The sequence below is a fragment of the Salvelinus alpinus genome, chromosome 15 (assembly GCF_045679555.1).
Source record: "Salvelinus alpinus chromosome 15, SLU_Salpinus.1, whole genome shotgun sequence".
NCBI classification, from domain to species: domain Eukaryota; kingdom Metazoa; phylum Chordata; class Actinopteri; order Salmoniformes; family Salmonidae; genus Salvelinus; species Salvelinus alpinus.
The window spans coordinates 29,494,825-29,515,601 of record NC_092100.1 but is presented as its reverse complement, the minus strand read 5'-3'; the positions used below and the strand labels follow the sequence as shown (position 1 = coordinate 29,515,601).

Sequence of the window (20,777 nt, the reverse complement as noted above, 5' to 3'; positions counted from 1 at the left end):
AGAAATGTACTCTGGTCTGATGAAACAAAAATAGAACTGTTTGGCCATAATGACCATCATTATGTTTGGAGGAAAAAGGGGGAGTCTTGCAACCCGAAGAACACCATCCCAACTGTGAAGAACAGGGGTGGCAGCATCATGTTGTGGGGGTGCTTTGCTGCAGGAGGGACTGGTGCACTTCACAAAATAGATGTCATCATGAGGAAGGGAAATTATGTGGATATATTGAAGCAACTTCTCAAGACATCAGTCAGAAAGTTAAAGCTTGGTCGCAAATGGGTCTTCCAAATGGACAATGACCCCAAGCATACTTCCAAAGTTGTGGCAAAATGGCAGCAGGACAGCAAAGGACAGCAAAGTCAAGGTATTGGAGTGGCCATCACAAAGCCCTGATCTCAATCCTATAGAGAATTTGTGGGCAGAACTGAAAAAGCGTGTGTGAGCAAGGAGTCCTAGAAACCTGACTCAGTTATACCAGCTCTGTCAGGAGGAATGGGCCAAAATTCACCCAATTTATTGTGGGAAGCTTGTGGAAGGCTACCCGAAACGTGTGACCCAAGTTACAGTTTAAAGGCAATGCTACCAAATACTAATTGAGTGTATGTAAACTTCTGAACCACTGGGAATGTGATGAAAGAAATAAAAGCTGAAATAAATAATTCTCTCTACTATTATTCTGACATTTCACATTCTTAAAATAAAGTGGTGATCCTAACTGACCTAAGACAGGGAATATTTACTAGGATTAAATGTCAGGAATTGTGAAAAACTGAGTTTAAATGTATTTGGCTAAGGTGTATGTAAACTTCCGACTTCAACTGTATACTACCGGTCAAAAGAGTGTGCAAAGCTGTCATCAAGGCAAAGGGTGACTATTTGAAGTATCTCCAATATAAAATATATTTTGATTTGTTTAACACTTTTTTTGTTACTACATGATTCCATATGGGTTATTTCATAATTGTGATGTATTCACTATTATTCTACAATGTGGAAAATAGGAAAAATAAAGAAAAACCCTTGAATGAGTATGTGTCTAACAATAACGTATTGGCTCTATAGCTTACTGCACAAACCTTATTGCTTCAGAACTGTTTTTAGTTGGTTAATATTTCATTAGCTTACGTTTTTTAAGTCACGTTTAAAAAATATCTGAGCGGTCGTTCTCTGCTTGCTTTTTGACTCAGTGATGTTGATTCAGAAAGGGTTGCTGACCACTGGGTTAGAAGCAGCCAGTGTTTTAGTGTTGTATGAATAAGAAAGATGACAAGCGCTCTCCATGTAGATTACAGGAGACGTGTTGCAGTGATGTTGCCTTGTCAGTGAATGTGTCAATATGAGTGTGTCTGTAGTATCGCAGAGCATCCATTAACCAATGCGCAATCCTGTAATCCCAAATGTGTATTTCCAATGTGTGGCAGACAATGTCTACACACACACCTGAGACACCCACACCCCGAGCCACATTTCCCCTGACCTCCCTCTTTCCTGTTAGGTCGGTGTGTTTGACAGTCTCCCTGGTAACCACAGCAGAGGAACACGTGTGTTTTACCCATCATAGGGATCATGAGTGAGGAGTTTAAACTCTGTTAGAGGAGTCCTGAGACTAACCCCCCCCCCCCCCCCCCACAGATTCTGATTCAGGCCTAGTCTGTGTTAGTGCCTGGTGAAAGAGGAGACGCAGCAGCACACGGAGGCCCACCGCTTGGAAGTTAATTTCTCTTTTTAGCTGCAGCCCAGCCTAACCTCTGGTGTTCTTTGTGTCTCTGCTTTTATGTCAGTTCCTCAGACTAAATGGGCCTGAGATGTATTTCTGAAACACATAGTTCTTAGTCTTCTGGAGAATTCTGGGCTAGTCTGCACTCTACCCGTGTTTGTTTAAACCATCTGGATTTTAAGAGAAAGAGGGATAGAGAAACTGAGAGGGGATATATTGAGTGGGACTCAGAGGGAGGAGGGAGAGAGAGACGCACGAGCATAGAGGATGAAAATGTAAAGAGAAATCTGAAGAGGAAGCACTCACATATTGTGAGTGAGAGAGAGATGCATACTGTCATGTATAAATAGCCTGTGTGGCAGCGAGCTAGAGGGCTGGTGAGTGTGTAAGTGTGGAGCGAGCTAGAGGGCTGGTGAGTGTGTGTAAGTGTGGAACGAGCTAGAGGGCTGGTGAGTGTGTGTAAGTGTGGAGCGAGGCCCCTGTGGAGAGACCCATCAGGGGAGAGCAAATATTAACCAACATGCTGCTTATGTATTCACTTAGAACACAGCACAGCCAGGCAGAGCAGAGCAGAAAGCAGAAGTAACTAGCTACTGCTGCAGGTATGCTATGGCTGCTCCTGTTAGGGGACCGAAGGGGCAGTGTGTGTCATGGAGTGCCAGAGAGTCGTTCCATGTCATTTCAACAAGCCATGACACCCACCGTCTGATAGTTCTGAAATTGTGTCTCTAGTTAGAAACAGGTAATATTGGCATTCCTGAAAGATTATTTTGTTGAAATGTAATTTTATCTCTGCGAATTAAGCTAATTGATTGCATCCAAATTGTATTTAAAGGATTCAGAACATATTCATTAAGTACCCATCATCCGATTTGCACCAAACTTTATCCTACCAATGAGTAAGACATGAGGAATCAGCCCCCCGAAAAAAGAATGCTGCCCCCGGACCCCCCACAACCCACGCCAATCCCATCCCAACAATCAGTATACAGTATCACTTCTCTATGTAGGAATCTAGGTATGTTTATTTTTTACTTATTTTATTAAATGTGTAATTGAAGTCGCTTGTTTAGCAACAAAACCAATGCGTTCACATCTTTGGGGCAAAACAAACGGGGTTGGCTTAGAATCAAAAGATTGTTGACAAAATGTAAAATATATTTATTCTCCAAATGTTTATTGAAAACATAAGGAATTTTGCACAATTAGCACTTGTCTCTCAAATACATTGTTACAGTTGTTGGTTAGCTAGCTAGTGAATTATTACCTTATTAGCATAGACAAGTCATAGTATCAATAACTAGGTACAATGAGCTGAAACAAGCCACCTATGATTCAGGTGAATGGATTATCTTGGCAAAGGAGAAATGCTCACTAACATGGATGTAAGCAAGTTTGTACACAGCAATTTAGAGAAATAAGCTTTTTGTGCAGATGGAACATTTCTGGGATCTTTTATTTCAGTTCATGAAACATGGGACCAATACTTTACATGTTGTGTTTATATTTTTGTTCTGTATAAATACAAGAGACCAGCAAAATGGATAAAAGAGTGTGGCTGTATAGTACTTTATGGTAAATAATGCAAGCGACTTCATTGACACATTTCTCGGATCAGGGGGGAAATACTACTTGTTAAACATAGAGAACTGATACTGTATACTGGCTGTTGGGGTGGGATTGGGGTTGTGGGGGTCCATGGGTGGCTTTTGACCATTTAAAAAAAAAAAAAATAATCCTCATGTCTTACTGATTGTTAGGAAGACGTTTGGTCCAAATCGGATGTTGGGTACTATATTTATTGAATATTATCTAAATTCTTTAAATTTAAATGGCCAATTTGGATGCAATCAGTTAGCTTAATTTCTCAGAGATCAAATTAGCGACGTCCGGGTTAGGGAGGGTTTGGCCTGCAGGGATGTCCTTGTCCCATCGCGCTCTAGGGACTCCTGTGGCGGGCCAGGCGCATGCACGCTGACACGGTCGCCAGGTGTACGGTGTTTCCTCCGACAATGGTGTGACTGGCTTCTGGGTTATGCGGGCATTGTGTCAAGAAGCAGTGCAGCTTGGTTGGGTTGTGTTTCAGAGGACGCAAGGCTCTCGACCTTCACCTCTCCCGAGTCCGTATGGGAGTTGCAGCGATGGGACAAGACTGTAACTACCAATTGGATACCATGAAATTGGGGTGAAAAAGGGTTAAAGTTTTTTTTTTTTTTTATATATATTTTTTTATATATATAGTTCAGGAATGCTAATTGTATCTGTTAGTAACTACAGAATCGATTTCAGATCAATCTGAGATGATGGGTGGCGAAATCCTCTTTCTTGTGCTTTTTGAGGTGGAACAACCCCAGAGAGAGACCTGTGGTGGTGTACCAGGTGTGTGACTGGTCAGGTTGTGTGTGTGTCATCGCACCTAAGTGAAGGACCAGTCATGATGTTATGTTTCAGCAAGGCTATCAGATGTGCCTCTCCACCATAGGTTATGTCTGAGTTTTACACATTGCTATGTTTGTAATGAGAGGGTAACATGGGAACAGTTTAGCTTTGTACGAACCGTCCTGATCTCGTAAGCTTAAATTCTGTTTCACTATCCGCGTAGCAAAAGAGAATGTAAGCTCGTGAGATCAGGATGGTTGGTACGAGGTTAGGAACTGGTGGCAGCAGTGTAAAAGGCTTTTTATCTCCACAGCCCCTCCACCCTAACCTAGAGCTTTCACTCACTCAGGGCTGGGGAGGGCAGGGGAGAGCAGGGCAGAGAGAGAGAAAGACTACAGCAATAGAACAAAAAGATATACAAGAAAAATTACAAATCCTTGAATTAGCAGTCAAAGACTATCAGAATCCTGTGGATACCCCAATTACAGAAGAATAATTATTGGAAAAACTATGCACTCTCCAACCCAAAAAGGCCTGTGGTGCTGATGGTATTTTAAATGAAATGATCAAATATACAGACCACAAATTCAAATTGGCTATACTCAAACTCTTCAACATTATCCTCACTGCAGGTATTTTCCCCGATATTTGGAACCAGGGATTGATCACACCAATCTATAAAAATGAAGACAAATTTGACACAAATAATTACAGAGGAATTTGCGTTAACAGCAACTTGGGGGAAATTCTCAGCAGTATTATAAATAGCAGACTACATCATTTCCTTGACGAACACAACGTCCTGAGCAGAAGCCAGATTGGATTTCTAAAAAATTATCGTACAACAGACCACATTTACACCCTCCACACTCTAATTGATAAACAAGTTAACCAAAACAAAAGCAAAATCTACTCGTGTTTTGTAGATTTCAAGAAAGCATTTGATTCAATTTGGCACGAAGGTCTTTTTTATAAACGAATAGAAAGTGGTATTGGAGGGAAAACATATGATGTTATTAAATCAATGTACACTAAAAACAAATGTGCGGTTAAAATTGGCAACAAGCAAACAGACTTCTTCTCTCAGGGGCGGGGAGTGAAACAGGGCTGCCCAATAAGTCCAACACTATTTAACATCTACATTAATGAATTGGCAAAAACATTAGAAGAATCGGCAGCACCTGGTATCACCCTACACAACACTGAAATCAAGTGTCTGCTGTACGCAGATGACCTGGTGCTGCTGTCTCCCACTAAAGAGGGGTTACAGCAGCACCTAGATCGTCTTCACAGGTTCTATCAGACCTGGGCTCTGACCGTTAACCTAAAAAAAACAAATATAATGATATTCCAAAAAAGGTCCGGAAATAAGGATGACAAATATAAATTCTATTTGGGCACAGTTCTATTAGAACACACCAAAAACTACACATATCTCGGACTAAATATCAGCAACACAGGTAGCTTTCACATGGCTGTGTATGAGCTGAGAGACAAAGCAAGAAGAGCATTCTTTGCCATTAAAAGGAACATCAAAATCGAAATTCCAATTAGAATCTGGCTCAAAATGTTTCAATCAGTTATAGAACCAAACGCTCTATATGGCAGTGAAGTATGGGGTCCACTCTCTAATAATGAATTTACCAAATGGGACAAACTGTAACGGCAGTCCTCCTCCTCTTCATCTGAAGAGGAGGAGTATTGAGGGAACCAAGGCGCAGCGAAGCTTGAACACATAATTATTAAATAAACAAAACGAACACGAACTACACTTGAAATGATACAAAATAACAAACGACGTAGACTGACCTAAACATGAGAACTTACATAGACACGAAGAACGCACGAATAGGAAACAGACTACATAAACCGAACAAACCGTATACAGTTCCGTATGGTGCAAACATAACACAAACACGGAAGACAATCACCCACAACGAACACTGTGACAACGCCTACCTAAATATGACTCTTAATTAGAGGAACGCCAAACACCTGCCTCTAATTAAGAGCCATACCAGGCAACCCAAAAACCAACACAGAAACAGAAAACATAGAATGCCCACCCAAACTCACGTCCTGACCAACTAACACACAAAACTAAACAGAAAACAGGTCAGGAACGTGACACAAACATCCAATTGAAATACTGCATGCAGAGTTTTGCAAGACTGTATTGCAAGTACAAAGAAAAACTCAAAATAATGCATGTAGGGCAGAATTGGGCCAATACCCCCTCCTCATTCGAATAGAAAAAAGAGCCATCAAATTTTACAACCATCTAAAAACAAGTGACCGCAAAACATTCCATCACACAGCTCTACAATGTCAAGAGATGAAACAAGAGAAGAGTCCCCTCAGCCAGCTGGTTCTGAGGCTCAGTTCACCAACCCAAACCAACCCCATAGAGCCTCAGGACAGCCCTCAGAAATTCTGGCCCAACCAAATCATCACAAAAGAAAAATATATCACCTATTGGAAAGACACCACAAAAAATCAAAGTAAACTTCAATGCTATTTGGCTCTAAACAGACAGTACATGGTGGCGGACAATCTGACCACTGTGACTAATAGAAAACTGAGGAAAACATTGACTAGGTACAGACTCAGGGAGCACAGTTTGACTATAGAGACCGGTCGTCACAGACAAACCTGGCTGCCCAGAGAGGACAGGCTGTGCTCACTCTGCTCCAGGCGAGAGGTAGAGACAGAGCTGCATTTCCTATTACACTGTGACAAATATTCAGACCTAAGAGAATATTTCTTTCCTAAAATTATAATTCAATACAAAGAATTTGAAACTATAAAATCAAATATTTATTGGGTGAAAAGTCAAAATGTGCAGTTTTGGCAGCCAAATATGTATCCTCCTGCCACAACCGGACAGCCAGTGAAAAGTGCAAAGTAATGTTGATAATATTTCCCATCTTGTTTTGTTTTTTCTTTCATACCAGGTCATGTGTCTTCTCAGTCATGTTGACACTGGTCTACTACCATTGCTTTAATGTATTGTTGTTCTGATTAATATTGTTGTTAATGGTAATCCCATGTCCACTACTACTATTATTATTGCTGTTGGTCCCACCATTTATGTATAAATATATATATTTATTTTATTTTTAAATATGTATACTTTGAGAGAGAGAGAGAGTCTTGCGCCACAGAGAGGGACTGTACTGTGGGGCTCGAGGTACTGCTACTGCTGTTTTTTGCTCAATAGTTGGATTGTATGGGCTTGTTTTATTTTAGTCAGGATGGGTAGCCAATTGGCCTCCTTTTAAAGGTCTCTATTCAAACTGTCAAGCCTGCGTTTGAATAAAGCCTTTAGCAAATACGATTAAACGTACTCTATTGTCACTCTCTGGTGCCCAAACACACTCATAATCACATAATGCATAGCCTATCACTGGACACTAGCTAATGGTTTGCTTTTGTTATACATTTATTATGATTGGATTATATTGGACCATTGTGATGCATAACAGAACTGCTCTTTCCTCTGACTTGCTCCCCTGGATTTGCCCCAAACATAACGCTTTGTATTCAGGACATTAAGTTTAATTATTTGCCAAATTTTTTGGCAGTTTTACTTTAGTGCCTTAATGCAAACAGGGTGCATCTTTTGTCATATTTTATTATGTACAGGCTTCCTACTTTTCACTCTGTCATTTAGGTTAGGATTGTGGAGTAACTACACTATATATACAAAAGTATGTGGACACCACTTCAAATTAGTGGATTCGGCTATTTCAGCCACACCCATTGCTGACAGGTATATAAAATCGAGCACACAGTCATGCAATCTTCATAGACAAACATGGGCAGTAGAATGGCCTTTCTGAAGAGCTCAGTGACTTTCAACGTGGCATCGTCATAGGATGCCCCCTTTCCAACAAGTCAGTTTGTCAAATTTCTGCTCTGTTAGAGCTGCCCCTGTCAACTGTAAGTGCTGTTATTGTGAAGTGGCAACGTCTAGGAGCAACAACGGCTCAGCCAGGAAATGGTAGGCCACACAAGCTCACAGAACAGGACCGCCGAGTGCTGAAGCAACGTCAGCTCAAGAACTGTTCATCAGGAGCCTCATGAAACGGGTTTCCATGGCCGAGCAGCCGCACACAAGCCTAAGATCACCATGCACACAAGCCTAAGATCACCATGCGCAATGCCAAGCGTCGGCTGGAGTGGTGTAAAGCTTGCCACCATTGGACTCTGGAGCAGTGGAAATGCGTTCTCTGGAGTGATGAATCACGCTTCAACATTTGGGAGTCCGACGGACTAATCTGGGTTTGACGGATGCCAGGAGAACGTTACCTGCCCCAATGCATAGTGCCAACTGTAAAGTTTAGTGAAGGAGGAATAATGGTCTGGGGCTGCTTTTCATGGTTCCAGCTAGGCCCCTTAGTTCCAGTGAAGGAAAATCTTAATGCTACAGTATACAATGACATTCTAGACGGTTCTGTGCTTTGTGCTAACAGTTTGGGGAAGGCCCTTTCCTGTTTTATCATGGCAATGCCCCCTTGCACAAAGCAAGGTCCAGATGGAAATGACTTGCCGTGTTCAGTGTGGAAGAACTTGACTGGCCTGCACAGAGCCCTGACCTTAACCCCATCGGACACCTTGGGATGAATTGGAACGCCGACTGCGGTCCTAATCGCCCAACATCAGTGCCTGACCTCACCAATGCTATTGTGGCTGAATAGAAGCAAGTTCCTGCAGTAATGTTCCAACATCTAGTGGAAAGCCTTCCCAGAAAAGTGGAGGCTGTTATAGCAGCAAAGGGGGGACCGACTCCATATTAATGCCCATGATTTTCGAATAAGATGTTTGACTAGCAGGTGTTCACATACTTTTGGTCATGTGTACATTTTGTTGCTCCGTCCTCAGTTTTCTCTTACCACAACCATTAAACTCTGGAACTGTTTTAAAGTCATCATTAGCCCCATGGTGAAATCCCTGAGCAGTTTTCTTCCTCTTTGACAATTGAGTTAGGAAGGACACCTTTATCTTTGTAGTGACTGGTTATATTGATACATCAGCCAAAATTGGGTTTAATAACTTCACCATGCCCAAAGGGATATTCAATGTCTGCTTTTTATTTTATTTGACCCATCTACCAATAAGTTCCCTTTTTTGCGAGCCATTAGAAAACCTCCCTGGTCTTTGTGGTTGAATCCGTGTTTGAAATTCACTGCTCGACTGAGGGACTTTACAGATAATATGTGTGGGGTACAGAGATGAGGTAGTCATTCAAAAATCATGTTAAACACTATTATTGCACACAGAGTGAGTCCATGCAACTTATGTGACTTTTTAAGCAAATTTCTACTCCTGAACTTATTTAGGCTTGCCATGACAAAGGAGTCGAATACTTATTGACTCAAGACATTTCAGGTTTAATTTTTTTATTGATTTGTGAAAAATAAACATAATTCCACTTTGACATCATGCGGTATTGTGTGTAAGCCAGTGACACAGTCACACAAACAAATCTGAATGTAATACAGTTTTTAATTCAAGCTGTAACACAACAAAATGTGAAAAAGTCAAGTGGTGTGAATACTTTCTGAAGGCGCTGTACGTCCTTTTAGAAAGGCTCTCAGTATAGTCATACAGGTTTTGGATGTTGTACACATGAAATTGTGTCATTCCAAACTTTATCCGCAATGTTCTATTCCATTTGGTTGGACTCTAGCCATGCTTCTCCCATGTAGCCAACGCATGCACACACAGAGTCCAACCAATTGGAATATAATGTTGCCGATTTTAAAGTGAAATTCCTCCATGTTTATACCCTGATATATCTTGGTCAGACAGACCTCACAGTACATATAAGACAGATGGGACAGAGACGGGGCACTAACGGGACAGAGAAGGGAAGGTTGAGGTCCACAGAGAAAAGGATTTGACCTGGTCTGTAGTGTAACAGAGCATAGCAGCCGTTCGACTAACTAACTATCAGAACCCATTGTTGACAGTACATCAAGAATCCATCTTAGTGGTCCATTTGTTTGTTATTATGGGTAAAGCTTGGGGTCAGTCCCACTTTGGCAGCCCTCCCTGTGAAGGGGACACATTCCTTGTGCAGCACAATGTAATGTGGTGGGGAGGCCGGGGTGAGGAATGTATTTCCTTTTGAGGCAACAGTAGAAGAATAGAGAGCGGGTTTGTTGTAAGGAGCCTTTATGACAGCTGTTTCCTGACAGAGAGAGAGGTCTTCAGTGAGATGGCCATGACAGTCCTTCTGTCTGTTTGCAGGGGCTCTTAGCACCCCGCTCCTCCCTTCACCTTTTTTCTCTTCTCCTCCTTCCTCCACTAAGGTTGCAGAGGTGTGTGTGTGTGTGTGTGTGTGTGTGTGTGTGTGTGTGTGTGTGTCATGCCCATTTTGAATGTGTAGTGTATGTACTGTCTTCATTCTCTGTGTGTTATCAGTGGTCCGTGTGTGAGACCGCTATAGAGAGGAGCACTGGTCATGGGAGACACCAGTCTTCAAATAAACTGGACTGTGATTACTGCCGGCCTCCTATCAGCCAGACCACACGTGTGTGTGTGTTCATGTATCCATTTGTGTATGTTCCTAGAACAGGTCGTGCAGCCTGGGCAGTGGGTTATCTCTCTGCTGGAGGGTTGTGCTGTAACCTTGTACATGCATTTAACATTCTCTCCAGGCTCATAGAGAGCTAAGTGCTGCAGCCTGGCACACTGCCCAGACCCTCCCCAGCCCACCACACAGGGACGGGGACAGGCTGGAATGACTATCAGTTGAGCCCTGATTGTCTATTTATCCCCTGTCACAGCAGTTTGGAGCCTGGATTACAGTCGTGTGTGTTTGTGAGCAGGTATACCTATTGCTGCACGGTTTACCCTGCCTCTTCACTAAGGAACTGCTTCACTGCTCTGTATCCCTCTGCCTTTCTCCCTCCTTCCCTTCACTCTCCATCCTTCTCCATAACTCTCTCCATCCCAAATGAGGCTCACAAACCTTGACACAATCACACAGATGTTGAAATCTCAACACTGGAGTAGTGTAGTGTATCTGACCTCTATTGACCTCTATGTGCTTTAGCAGTCTGCTGTAGAGGCTGAGGCTCAATTTGCTGCATCGAGGCTGGCTGCTTGCACATGACTGGGCAGCAGCAGCCCAGTGTTTAGCAGAGGCCAATGATGCAGTGCAGTTATTGGGACACTGGCAGTGCCTGTCTTGGGAGCTGAGCCAGGATTGGATCGGAGCAAAAAGAAAAACAATATTAGATCTGTGACCTTAATTCATTTAGCTGTTTGTGTTGTTTAACTCCATGTAATTTTCCTCAACGTACACTGTGTTCTAAATGGATATTATTGTTTTTGTAGGTATAGAACGATGTGTGCATATGTAGGTGTGCGTGGTTCCGTCCATGTGTGCCAAGTACAAATGTAGGATCTTAATTTGATCACCCTTTTGTTGCTGCAAATTTTCCTGCACCCACACTAACACACAGTTAAATGAACAGTATTGCACTTTTCATATAGCTTACTATTGGCCAGCTAATAGCCTAACTACCTATCAAGCAACATTGCAGATTAATCCTGTTGCTGCAGGATTGTTTTGCTGTGACAATATAGGTCAAATTAAGATCTTACATCTGTATGTGTGTGAGCGCATGTGCATGCATGCACTTATGTGTGTCTACGTACATGTGCATGGCTGCATGCATGTGTAGGCTACTAGGCTGTTTGGATGTTTAGTCTGGCCAATGTTAGGCTGCTGTGGGAACAGTGCTCAGTGGACACAGCTGGCAGAAAGATGTCTGTAATCATGGGCTTATGTGACATGTTCAGTCAGCAGGTGTGTGTCTGTGTGTGGCAATATGTGTGTGTGAGTACATTACTAAGGGAGTGTGTATTGTGGAGGGGAGTTTGGGTGTGTTGCGTGTTGGTAGGATAAGACGTGTATGTGTGGCGTTCTGCTATTCTGGAGGAAATGGATCTGTTCCTGAAGGGAATCACAGCAAGACAGACAAACAAAACATTGTAGAAGAAAAGTCCAATTCCCCCTCGCGTTTCTGTTGCACGCCGTGCTCCTCTCTCTGAACGATGCTGACAGCGCCGACACAGATGGCAAATGCATTCTGTCAGGCAGACTTTAGCCTTGCTTCTCTTCAAATAATCCTTACCCTTTTTATGGAAAGAGAGAGAAGTATCTGCCTGTGTGTGGATTAGAGAAATTTCTCTTTTTCCTCTCATTCCTCCTTTTCTCTGTACCTGTAAATTCACCACCGCCCTTTAAATCCCAATATACTGACAATATTGGAGTGTGTGTTAGTGATACAGGCTTGTCGTTGGCCCTACCTCCAGCTGGATTGATTAGTATGTGTTTTCCAGTGTGTGTTGGTCCTCACGTTGCCTTGTCATCTTATAGCAGCCTGTTACGGCCGATTACATTACGAGCAGCTTGTTGCAACACACTTCCAATGAGCTGGAACTCTATATTAACAGGGTTGTTATCAACATGTTCAGAGCGGGAGGCTGTTCGTGTGAGTGTGTGTGTGTGTGCATGGGTGCGTGTGGAACGGTGTGGGCTGCCATGTCATCTTTTCTTGACCTTCGTTTCAGTGTCACTTCCCTTTCCTGGTGATCCACAAAAACCTTGAGATAGGAGACGCCCTTGTTAAACACACCCTGTCTTTACTGACACACACACACACACACACACACACACACACACACACACACACACACACACACACACACACACACACACACACACACACACACACACACACACACACACAGATGCACACACAGAGAGGAAAGCAATAATGAAACATTTTGAGTCTGTTCCTCTTGAAGGGACCTGTACTATGACTCACCTGAGTGTGAAAGTGCTAATTCTTGGACCCTTGACACCCTCTAGTCCCCCCCTCCAATGTCTGATGGCCCTCTTCCTCCCGCTAGGCTCCCTTATGGTGGAGAGAGAGCAGAGCCAGTCTAATGTCTTCAGCTATTTCTAAGCACACATCGTTTAACATTTCATTACTGCAGCCAAGCGAAACCTCAGTGTCAGGATGACTTTCTTCTGATTCAAAATGGACTGATGTCTTTGTTCAAACAGCTGCACAAAGAAACAAGCTGATGGGCTGAAATACTCTGCTAGAAGAATAACTGCAATTTTATTTTGTTAGGTTTTATAATCTGAAATCTATCCCTATTTCCTCCCTACTGCCCCAATTCCTTTTTTCTCAGCTCTCTCTGCTCATTCACTCCCTTGCCCCATTATTCCATTATCTTCATTGTGAGCATTAGAGCTTGTGGTGATTTCATTTATTTCTCTCCCTTGAAAATTCCATCATCCCTTTTCTCTCCCATTTTCTGAACAAGAGGCTGGGCGAAAATTGCCAGCTTCATCAGCCCTGTGTCTGTATTCTCTGTCAGTGTGTAATGTCCATATGTGTCCTCCTCAGTGTGAAGAGGCCTGCAGGGATGGGTAGCATCCTGAACCGCCTCGGGGGGAAGAAACAGAAGATGAGCACGTTGGAGAAGTCCAAGATGGACTGGGACGCCTTCAAAGATGAGGAGGGCATCGGGGACGAGCTGGCCATCCACAACCGAGGCAAAGAAGGGTGAGTCTCTCTCTAATAGTACCAGCGAAGCCATATAGTGTTCTGCAACACCACTCCACCATAGAGAGGCAGGGAAACTGATAGATCAGTTAAAAAGTATTCTGCCTCTACCCACCAGCCTTATCCTGGTGGACTGGACCCATATCCTATCTACTACTAATCCTGAGCAACAGCACACGTCTATCTTTGATACCAGTGGCCTCTATCTATCTACAGTAGTCACTAGCAGGTTGGACTCTGGATAGACAGAAAGATCATCTCTGATAGACAAGTCCTTTGTGATGATAGGCAGGTTGTTCCTGACTGAGCTCTGCAGCAGTCCAGCCTTATCCCCCTACCTGACCTGTAGCTATGAAGCAGTCTGTCTGCATGCCTGCTCAGAATACCAGCAGCACCTGACACCCATGACTTCCACTGGCGTCCATCTCCCTTTCCTCTCCCAGCACAGGCAGGATTTCCCCTCTGCTGTCAGAGGCCCTGCAGTAGCATTATTCTTTCCAAAAGGTTACTGTTGAACAGATGAATCATTTAACAGCCCCCCCTCCATCTTTCTCTCCCCCTCTTATCTCCATCCTCATCTTTGTCTGACTGATGAGCCGTGCAGCCTGGCTGCTGGTCCCTTCTCCTCCTGCGTCACAGGAAAGCTAATGAGCAGAGATGGCAAAACACAGTCTAGAGCAGGTTGTAAATCTTTTTTTGGACACATTATTGAAACCACTCACATACACAGAAGCGTTTGCCCTATGTTCCTTTTGTACGCAGTGAGTGTTTGCTGTACATGTGAGTGTTTCAGGGCAGCCAACCACAGGACTATTGGTAGACACCTACTGTACACTAAAGTGGTACATATTCACTGCCCACCTTGGATATGAACAGATACACTCCATCCAGCCTATATAACATCCAGCCGTTATTCGGGAGTCCCATAGGGCGGCACACAATTGGCCCAGCGTCGTCCGGGTTTGGCATGGGTAGGCTGTCATTGTAAATAAGAATTTGTTCTTAACTGACTTGCCTAGTTAAATAAAAAAAATACAGATAAAAACATGACCAAAAGTATGTGGGAGGTGGTTAAGGAAGGAATAATGGTCTGGGGTTGTTTTTCATGGTTTGGGCTAGGCCCCTTAGTTCCAGTGAAGGGAAATCTTAATGCAATGACATTCTAGACTATTCTGTGCTTCCAACTTTGTGGCAACAGTTTGGGGAAGGCCCTTTCCTGTTTCAGCATGACAATGCCCCCGTGCACAAAGCTAGGTCCATACAGAAATGGTTTGTTGAGATCGGTGTGGAAGAACGTGACTGGCCTGCACAGAGCCCTGACCTTAACTCTATCGAACACCTTTGGAATGAATTGGAACGCTGACTACGAGCCAGACATGGCCTAACATCAGTGCCCGACATTACTGACAGTGAGACCTGAGGGGAACTCTGGAGTGTTGCACTCAAAAGTCATGTGTGTAGACAACAACTACGCTATATGTCTTGTCTCATTTACCACTGTAAACTGAAGTAACCTTGAGGCGTTTGACACATTTAGGCCAAGTTCAAGTGTTCACCCATAGGAAGGTGACCTGCTTTGTGGAGAACATATGACGGAGAAATGGAAGATGCCAAATTATAACAAAGTGGTCATATGTAGATTGGGTGGGAAGAATGGGCGCAGAATCAGATGACCTAATTCTGTCAGATAGGCCAACGGGGAAGTCATGACATCATCAACAGGGTCTCCATATTTTGCTGAGTGGTGACTGTGAGGTGTCAGGTGATATAAAGTGGGGTCTGAAATGATTGACATCGTTGATAAAGATGAGCAATAATGATTGTATAAAATAAATCATTCAAATACAGAGCTATATTGTATGCAAAAAAAAAAAGGGAAATTACACTGAGTGTAGAAAACATTCGGAACATGACATAGACTGACCAGGTGAAAGCTGTGATCCCTTATTGATGTCTACTGTTAAATCAACTTAAATTGGTGTAGGTGAAGGGGAGGAGACAGGTTAAAGAAGGATTTTTAAGCCTTGAGACATGGATTATGTATATGTGCCATTCAGAAGGTGAATTGGCGATACAAACCATTTAAGTGCCTTTGAACAGGGAATGGTAGTAGGTTCCAGGCTCACTGGTTTGAGTGTGTCAAGAACTTCAGCGCTGCTGTGTTTTTCACTCACATTAGTTTCCCGTGTGTATCAAGAATGGTCCACCACCTAAAGGACATCCAGCCATCTTAACACAACTGTGGGAAGCATTGGAGTCAACATGTGCCAGCATCCCTGTGGAACGCTTTCGACACCTTGTAGAGTCCATGCCCCGACGAATTGAGACTGTTCTGAGGGCAAAAGGAGGTGCAACTCAATATTAGGAAGGTGTTCCTAGTGTTTTGTACACTCAGTGTATATTATTTTATACTAATACAATTGTTCAGAGAAAGAGATTTATTTTAACAAGTAATACTTTTTTTCTCTTAAAAAGCTAGGGGTCAAAATGATTAAAGATTTTTATAAATAAAGTAGTCAAAAGTTTAGTATTTTGTCCCATATTCTTAGCACGCAAAGATTACATTAAGTTTGTCACACTACAAACTTGATGGATGCATTTGCAGTTCATTTTGGTTGTTTCAGATTATTTTGTGCCCAATAATAATGAATGGTAAATAATGTATTTTCACTTTATATAATAAATAAGAATATTATATGTTCCTAAACACTTCTACATTAATTGAATGTGGATTCTACCATGATTACGGATAATTATGAATGAATTGTTAATAATGATGAGTGAGAAAGTTACAGAGGGTCAAAGATCATACTTCCAAGACATGCTAACCTCTCACCATTACCAATAGCAGGGGAGGTTAGCATGTCTTGGGGGTATCATAATTACCCAGTCATTATAATTACCCAGCCTGCAACTGTCTCCATGGCTACCCAGCGCTCCTCAGTGTGAGGTGGGAGCTAGCTCTCTCATTTCTCCAATCCCATGTTTTTGTCTACACTAGAGCCAGGCACTTGGGGGGTTCATACTCCCCTGGGGATGCTAATCTAGCATGACATCATTGCCCGTTGCTAAGAGTAGCCCTAGTAACATTGGGATGATTAACTCCGTCACTGCCTGCTGAGAGTAGAGGAGGCTCATAACCATGCAGGCAGAGATGTCACACTACCCACCACTGTGTCTGTGTTACAGTATAAGATATGAGAGAGGAGACCGTCTCACTCTATATTCAGCCTCTCTAGACAGTGGTGAGATGAATTAAAGACCGTAGTTTAGAATGTTCAGAAATACAACCCGTCCGACAGCTAAATTGCTGCTTTCTCCGAGTACCTCAATTTCTCCTGTGTTTTTCCATCTCTTTGGGAGGGATGTGGTTGTGTGGAGGGAGTCAGTCTACAGGGTTCGGAGGCCAGGGTCCTGGGCAAGAGACTGCAGTAGGCGGTCCACTGGGCCACACTGGGAGGCCGCAGAGCTGTTCTCGGAGCTCCAGACAGCCCCATAGTCAGGCTACGCCCTGGGCCGGCTCTCCCACGGGGGTCACACACAGACTGGGGGGCCAGTGATGAGGCCTCCCTCTCTCTGATCTAGGGCCAGAGAACAACCAGTGGTGGGTGTGAGCCGTGAGGGAGCTGGCTTCTTCCTATCTCTGGGAACGGGTTTGGGTTTAGAGGATAACTGTGGGTACAGTGGTGTATTTCATTCAAACTGTCCCTTGTGTGTAGAGATATGGATCCTAGTGTGCTAGGCAGAGGCAGTGCTTAGAGAGAGAAGGAAAAGGAAAAAAATATGGGAAGAGCTACTTTCCTAGCTCCTGCTGGGTAAGAAGGGTTAAACAGCCATTGGGGACACCTACAGCCCCTCTGTCTTACCACCTAGGGATTCATTACACTCATCTTCATCACACAAATGCAGATTTAGTTATCAATACCTCAGCTATTCAAGTGTCAACTGTTGTAGTTGACTGTTGTAGTTGACACTTGAATAGCTGAGGTATTGATAACTAAATCTGCATTTGTGTGATGAAGATGCTTGTAATAAGCCAGAGAGTTGTCAATCAACTAATTTACTTTTGTGTGTGCACTTAGTGCTAACAGTGCTAACATGCGCACTTAGTGCTAACAGGTGTTCACTATAACAATGAGCCAGGACCTTGCGTAACATGCTTGTCCCAGAACGGCTGTTCTATAGGAGCAGTGTGTTTGCGTGCCTGCTTTGTAATATCTCCTGCTGGATGTTTATGTGTGTGTTAGTAATTCTATTTTCTGTGTTTGTTGGTTTTTAGATATGTGGAGAAAAAGAATTTCCTGCAGAGAGTTGACCACCGGCAGTTTGAGCAGGAAAAGAAAGTACGTCTCAGCAACATCATGAAGCGATGACAAGGAATAATGGAGGAGGTACACTAACAATTGTGACACATGCGCGCGCACCACTCTGAACATGCCTGCCCAGTTCCCTCCCATGATTTCTCTTCCCAGTACTTGGCCTCTGGACTGCCCATGTGTTTGGAATGGCCAACAGTACCTGCTTCCTGCTGTTTTTGGACCTGCGTCAGACTTCACATTCCCAATCTACACACAGCGCTCTCATTACACCTCCATCTGTTCCTGGACCTGCGTGTGACCCGAATCACCTAGACTCAGACCCCTGACTGTGTCTTCCTACCTCTACGAGAGGTGTGGTGGCAGTGTTAACCTGCTTACCACAGCACATGGCTGTGTGGGTTTTTCAGTACTAAACATTTGTCATCATCATCACCAGGATGAAGGAAAAAAAGGAAAGCATTCCAGGAGTGAGAAGAGGAGAATGAGCAGCACAGTCATGATTCCACACCCTGAACTCTGAATCAGTCGTTATTGGCATTGACTTGAAAGGGAGGAGGAGAGCGGGAAAGAGGAAGAATCCACACACTGTTCAGATATTTGTGCCATCCCTCTACACCTCCTGCAGTGATTCGGTTTGGTGTGCTGTTCATTGGAAGAGTTAAAGTTGATTGCATTTCACCTCCCTGTTGTGCGGACTGCGCTTCTCTGGATAAATTCCAGCTAATCTGAGGAGAAGATTTGTCTCACTCTCTGATGTACCTTAGTTATTCCAATAACTATCACAGTTTCTGACATGATGCACGATGAAAGATCTATGTTTTATCAACATGTCAGCTTAGCTGCTTCTTAAACCTGAGCTAAGAGGGGAGAGGATCACTGAGCGTTTCCTCAACGTGTGCTACTGTTCTCCCAACGTAATGACACGGCTCCTATTACAAGGTAATTTTATGGTTGTTCAGTAACAGACACTCACACAGACAGGCTAATTCAGGGACTTTATTTTTAGTTACAGGTTGTTAAATGAATGGGCTTCAAGTGTGTCTGAATAATAACGTCTCGTGTTATTATGTCAGAATTTGGACTTGTGTGATGTTGTTATCCTTGTACTATACTGTGTCAACTGTATAACATTGAATAAAGCACGCTATTTGGTTTGAAATGGTTGTTTTCGTACAGATGGTATTGTTTTGCTCATTTGTACCCCTGACCTCCCCAAGGCCTTATATTCCAGCCTTCCTCTTCCACCTTCCAAGGCTTTCCCTTCTCCAGACAACTGTCTCCAGAAACACTACAATTACACCATAACCTGTTCCTCCCTGCCCCCTCTTCCCCTAATGCAACTGTTGCCCTCTCCCTCACCCCCCTAAGTCCTACACCCCTAACCCCATCCCCCATGCCTCCCGTCTTACCCACTCTGCTATGCCTTAAATAAGGAGGTCAGAGGACTCCACCACTCACACAGTATCTCTCAACCTCATTTCCTCTGTATCCAGGCCCCCTCCACTCACTACTTCTGTGTTTCATGCCTGAGTGGTTGGAGGGGAAAGGAGGAGAAGCCTGTGCATCCTTCATAAGAGGGGAATTGACTTGTTTACATTACATAGTTATAGGGATCCACCCTGCATCCCCATGGGTACTCACTCACTCAGTACATTTGTTTGTTCTAATTTTGCTTCATGTAACCGGACGAAAGCTTACTCTATATTTTATATAAGCCGGTTTAGATAAAGAGATCCTGTGTACTGTACTCTCCCTTCAGCAGGGATTCTCTCTGACACATGAAAAGCCTGCAGAGACATGCAGAAACACACTCACGTACAGTACACAAACAGTTGCATATTTGGATGGAGGTTATTCTGTCCTATAGGCTATATAGGCCGATGTAGGAGGCAGGCAGCAGGCTCCCCAGTGCGTATGTGCTTCCTGCATTACATTTCTGCTTCATCACTGGCACATTTCACATTGACGGGGCAGGTTGAGAGCTTCAAGTTCCTCGCTGTCCACATCCCTAAGGATCGATCATGGTCCACACACACAAACACAGTCATGAATAGGGCCTCTTCCCCCTCAGGAGGCTGAAAAGATTTGGCATGGGCCCTGAGATCCTCAAAAAGTTCTACTGCTGTACCATTGAGAGCATCTTGACTTGGTATGGCAACTTGGTATGGCTTGGCCTCCAACCGCAAGGCGCTACAGAGGGTAGTGCGTACGGCCCAGAGGAAGGCCCTACAAATTGTAAAAGACTACAGCCACCCAAATCATAGACTGTTCTCTCTGCTACCGTACGGCAAGTGGTACCGATGCCAAGCATTTCGATACACACGCAATAACATCTGCTAAACACGTGTATGTGACCATTAAGATTTGATTTGATTTTGTTGCAAGTCTGGAACCAAGAGGACCCTGAGCAGCTTCTACCCACAAGCCGAAACATAAGACTGCTAAATAGTTAGCAAAATATAAACGCAACATGCAACAATTTCAACGACTTTACTGAGTTACAGTTTATATAAGGAAACCAGTCAATTGAAATAAATTCATTACGACCTAATCTATGGAGTTCACATGACTGGGCAGGGGTGCAGCTATGGGTGGGCCTCGGAGGGCATAGGTCCACCCACTTGGGAGCAAGGCCCAGGCAATCAGAATTATTTCCCCCCCACAAAAGTGCTTAATTACAGACAGAAATACTCCTTAGTTTCATCAGCTGTCTAGGTGGCTGGTCTTAGACGATCCCGCAGGTGAAGAAGCCGAATGTGGAGGTTC

At 43.6% G+C, this 20,777-nt stretch overlaps 1 protein-coding gene across 2 annotated transcripts in view; it reads left to right on the top strand.

Annotated features, from left to right (window-relative positions):
• Window positions 1–19,174, top strand: part of LOC139539880 (craniofacial development protein 1-like) — a 61,952-nt gene extending 42,778 nt beyond the window's left edge. For both annotated transcript variants that reach the window (XM_071343254.1, XM_071343253.1), the window contains 2 exons: window positions 13,534–13,692; window positions 17,972–19,174. In XM_071343254.1, coding sequence (XP_071199355.1) covers window positions 13,534–13,692; window positions 17,972–18,065 — 253 coding nt within the window. In that variant the 3' untranslated portion in view covers window positions 18,066–19,174. The remainder of the gene's footprint in view (window positions 1–13,533; window positions 13,693–17,971) is intronic.
• The last annotated feature ends 1,603 nt before the right edge of the window (window positions 19,175–20,777 follow it).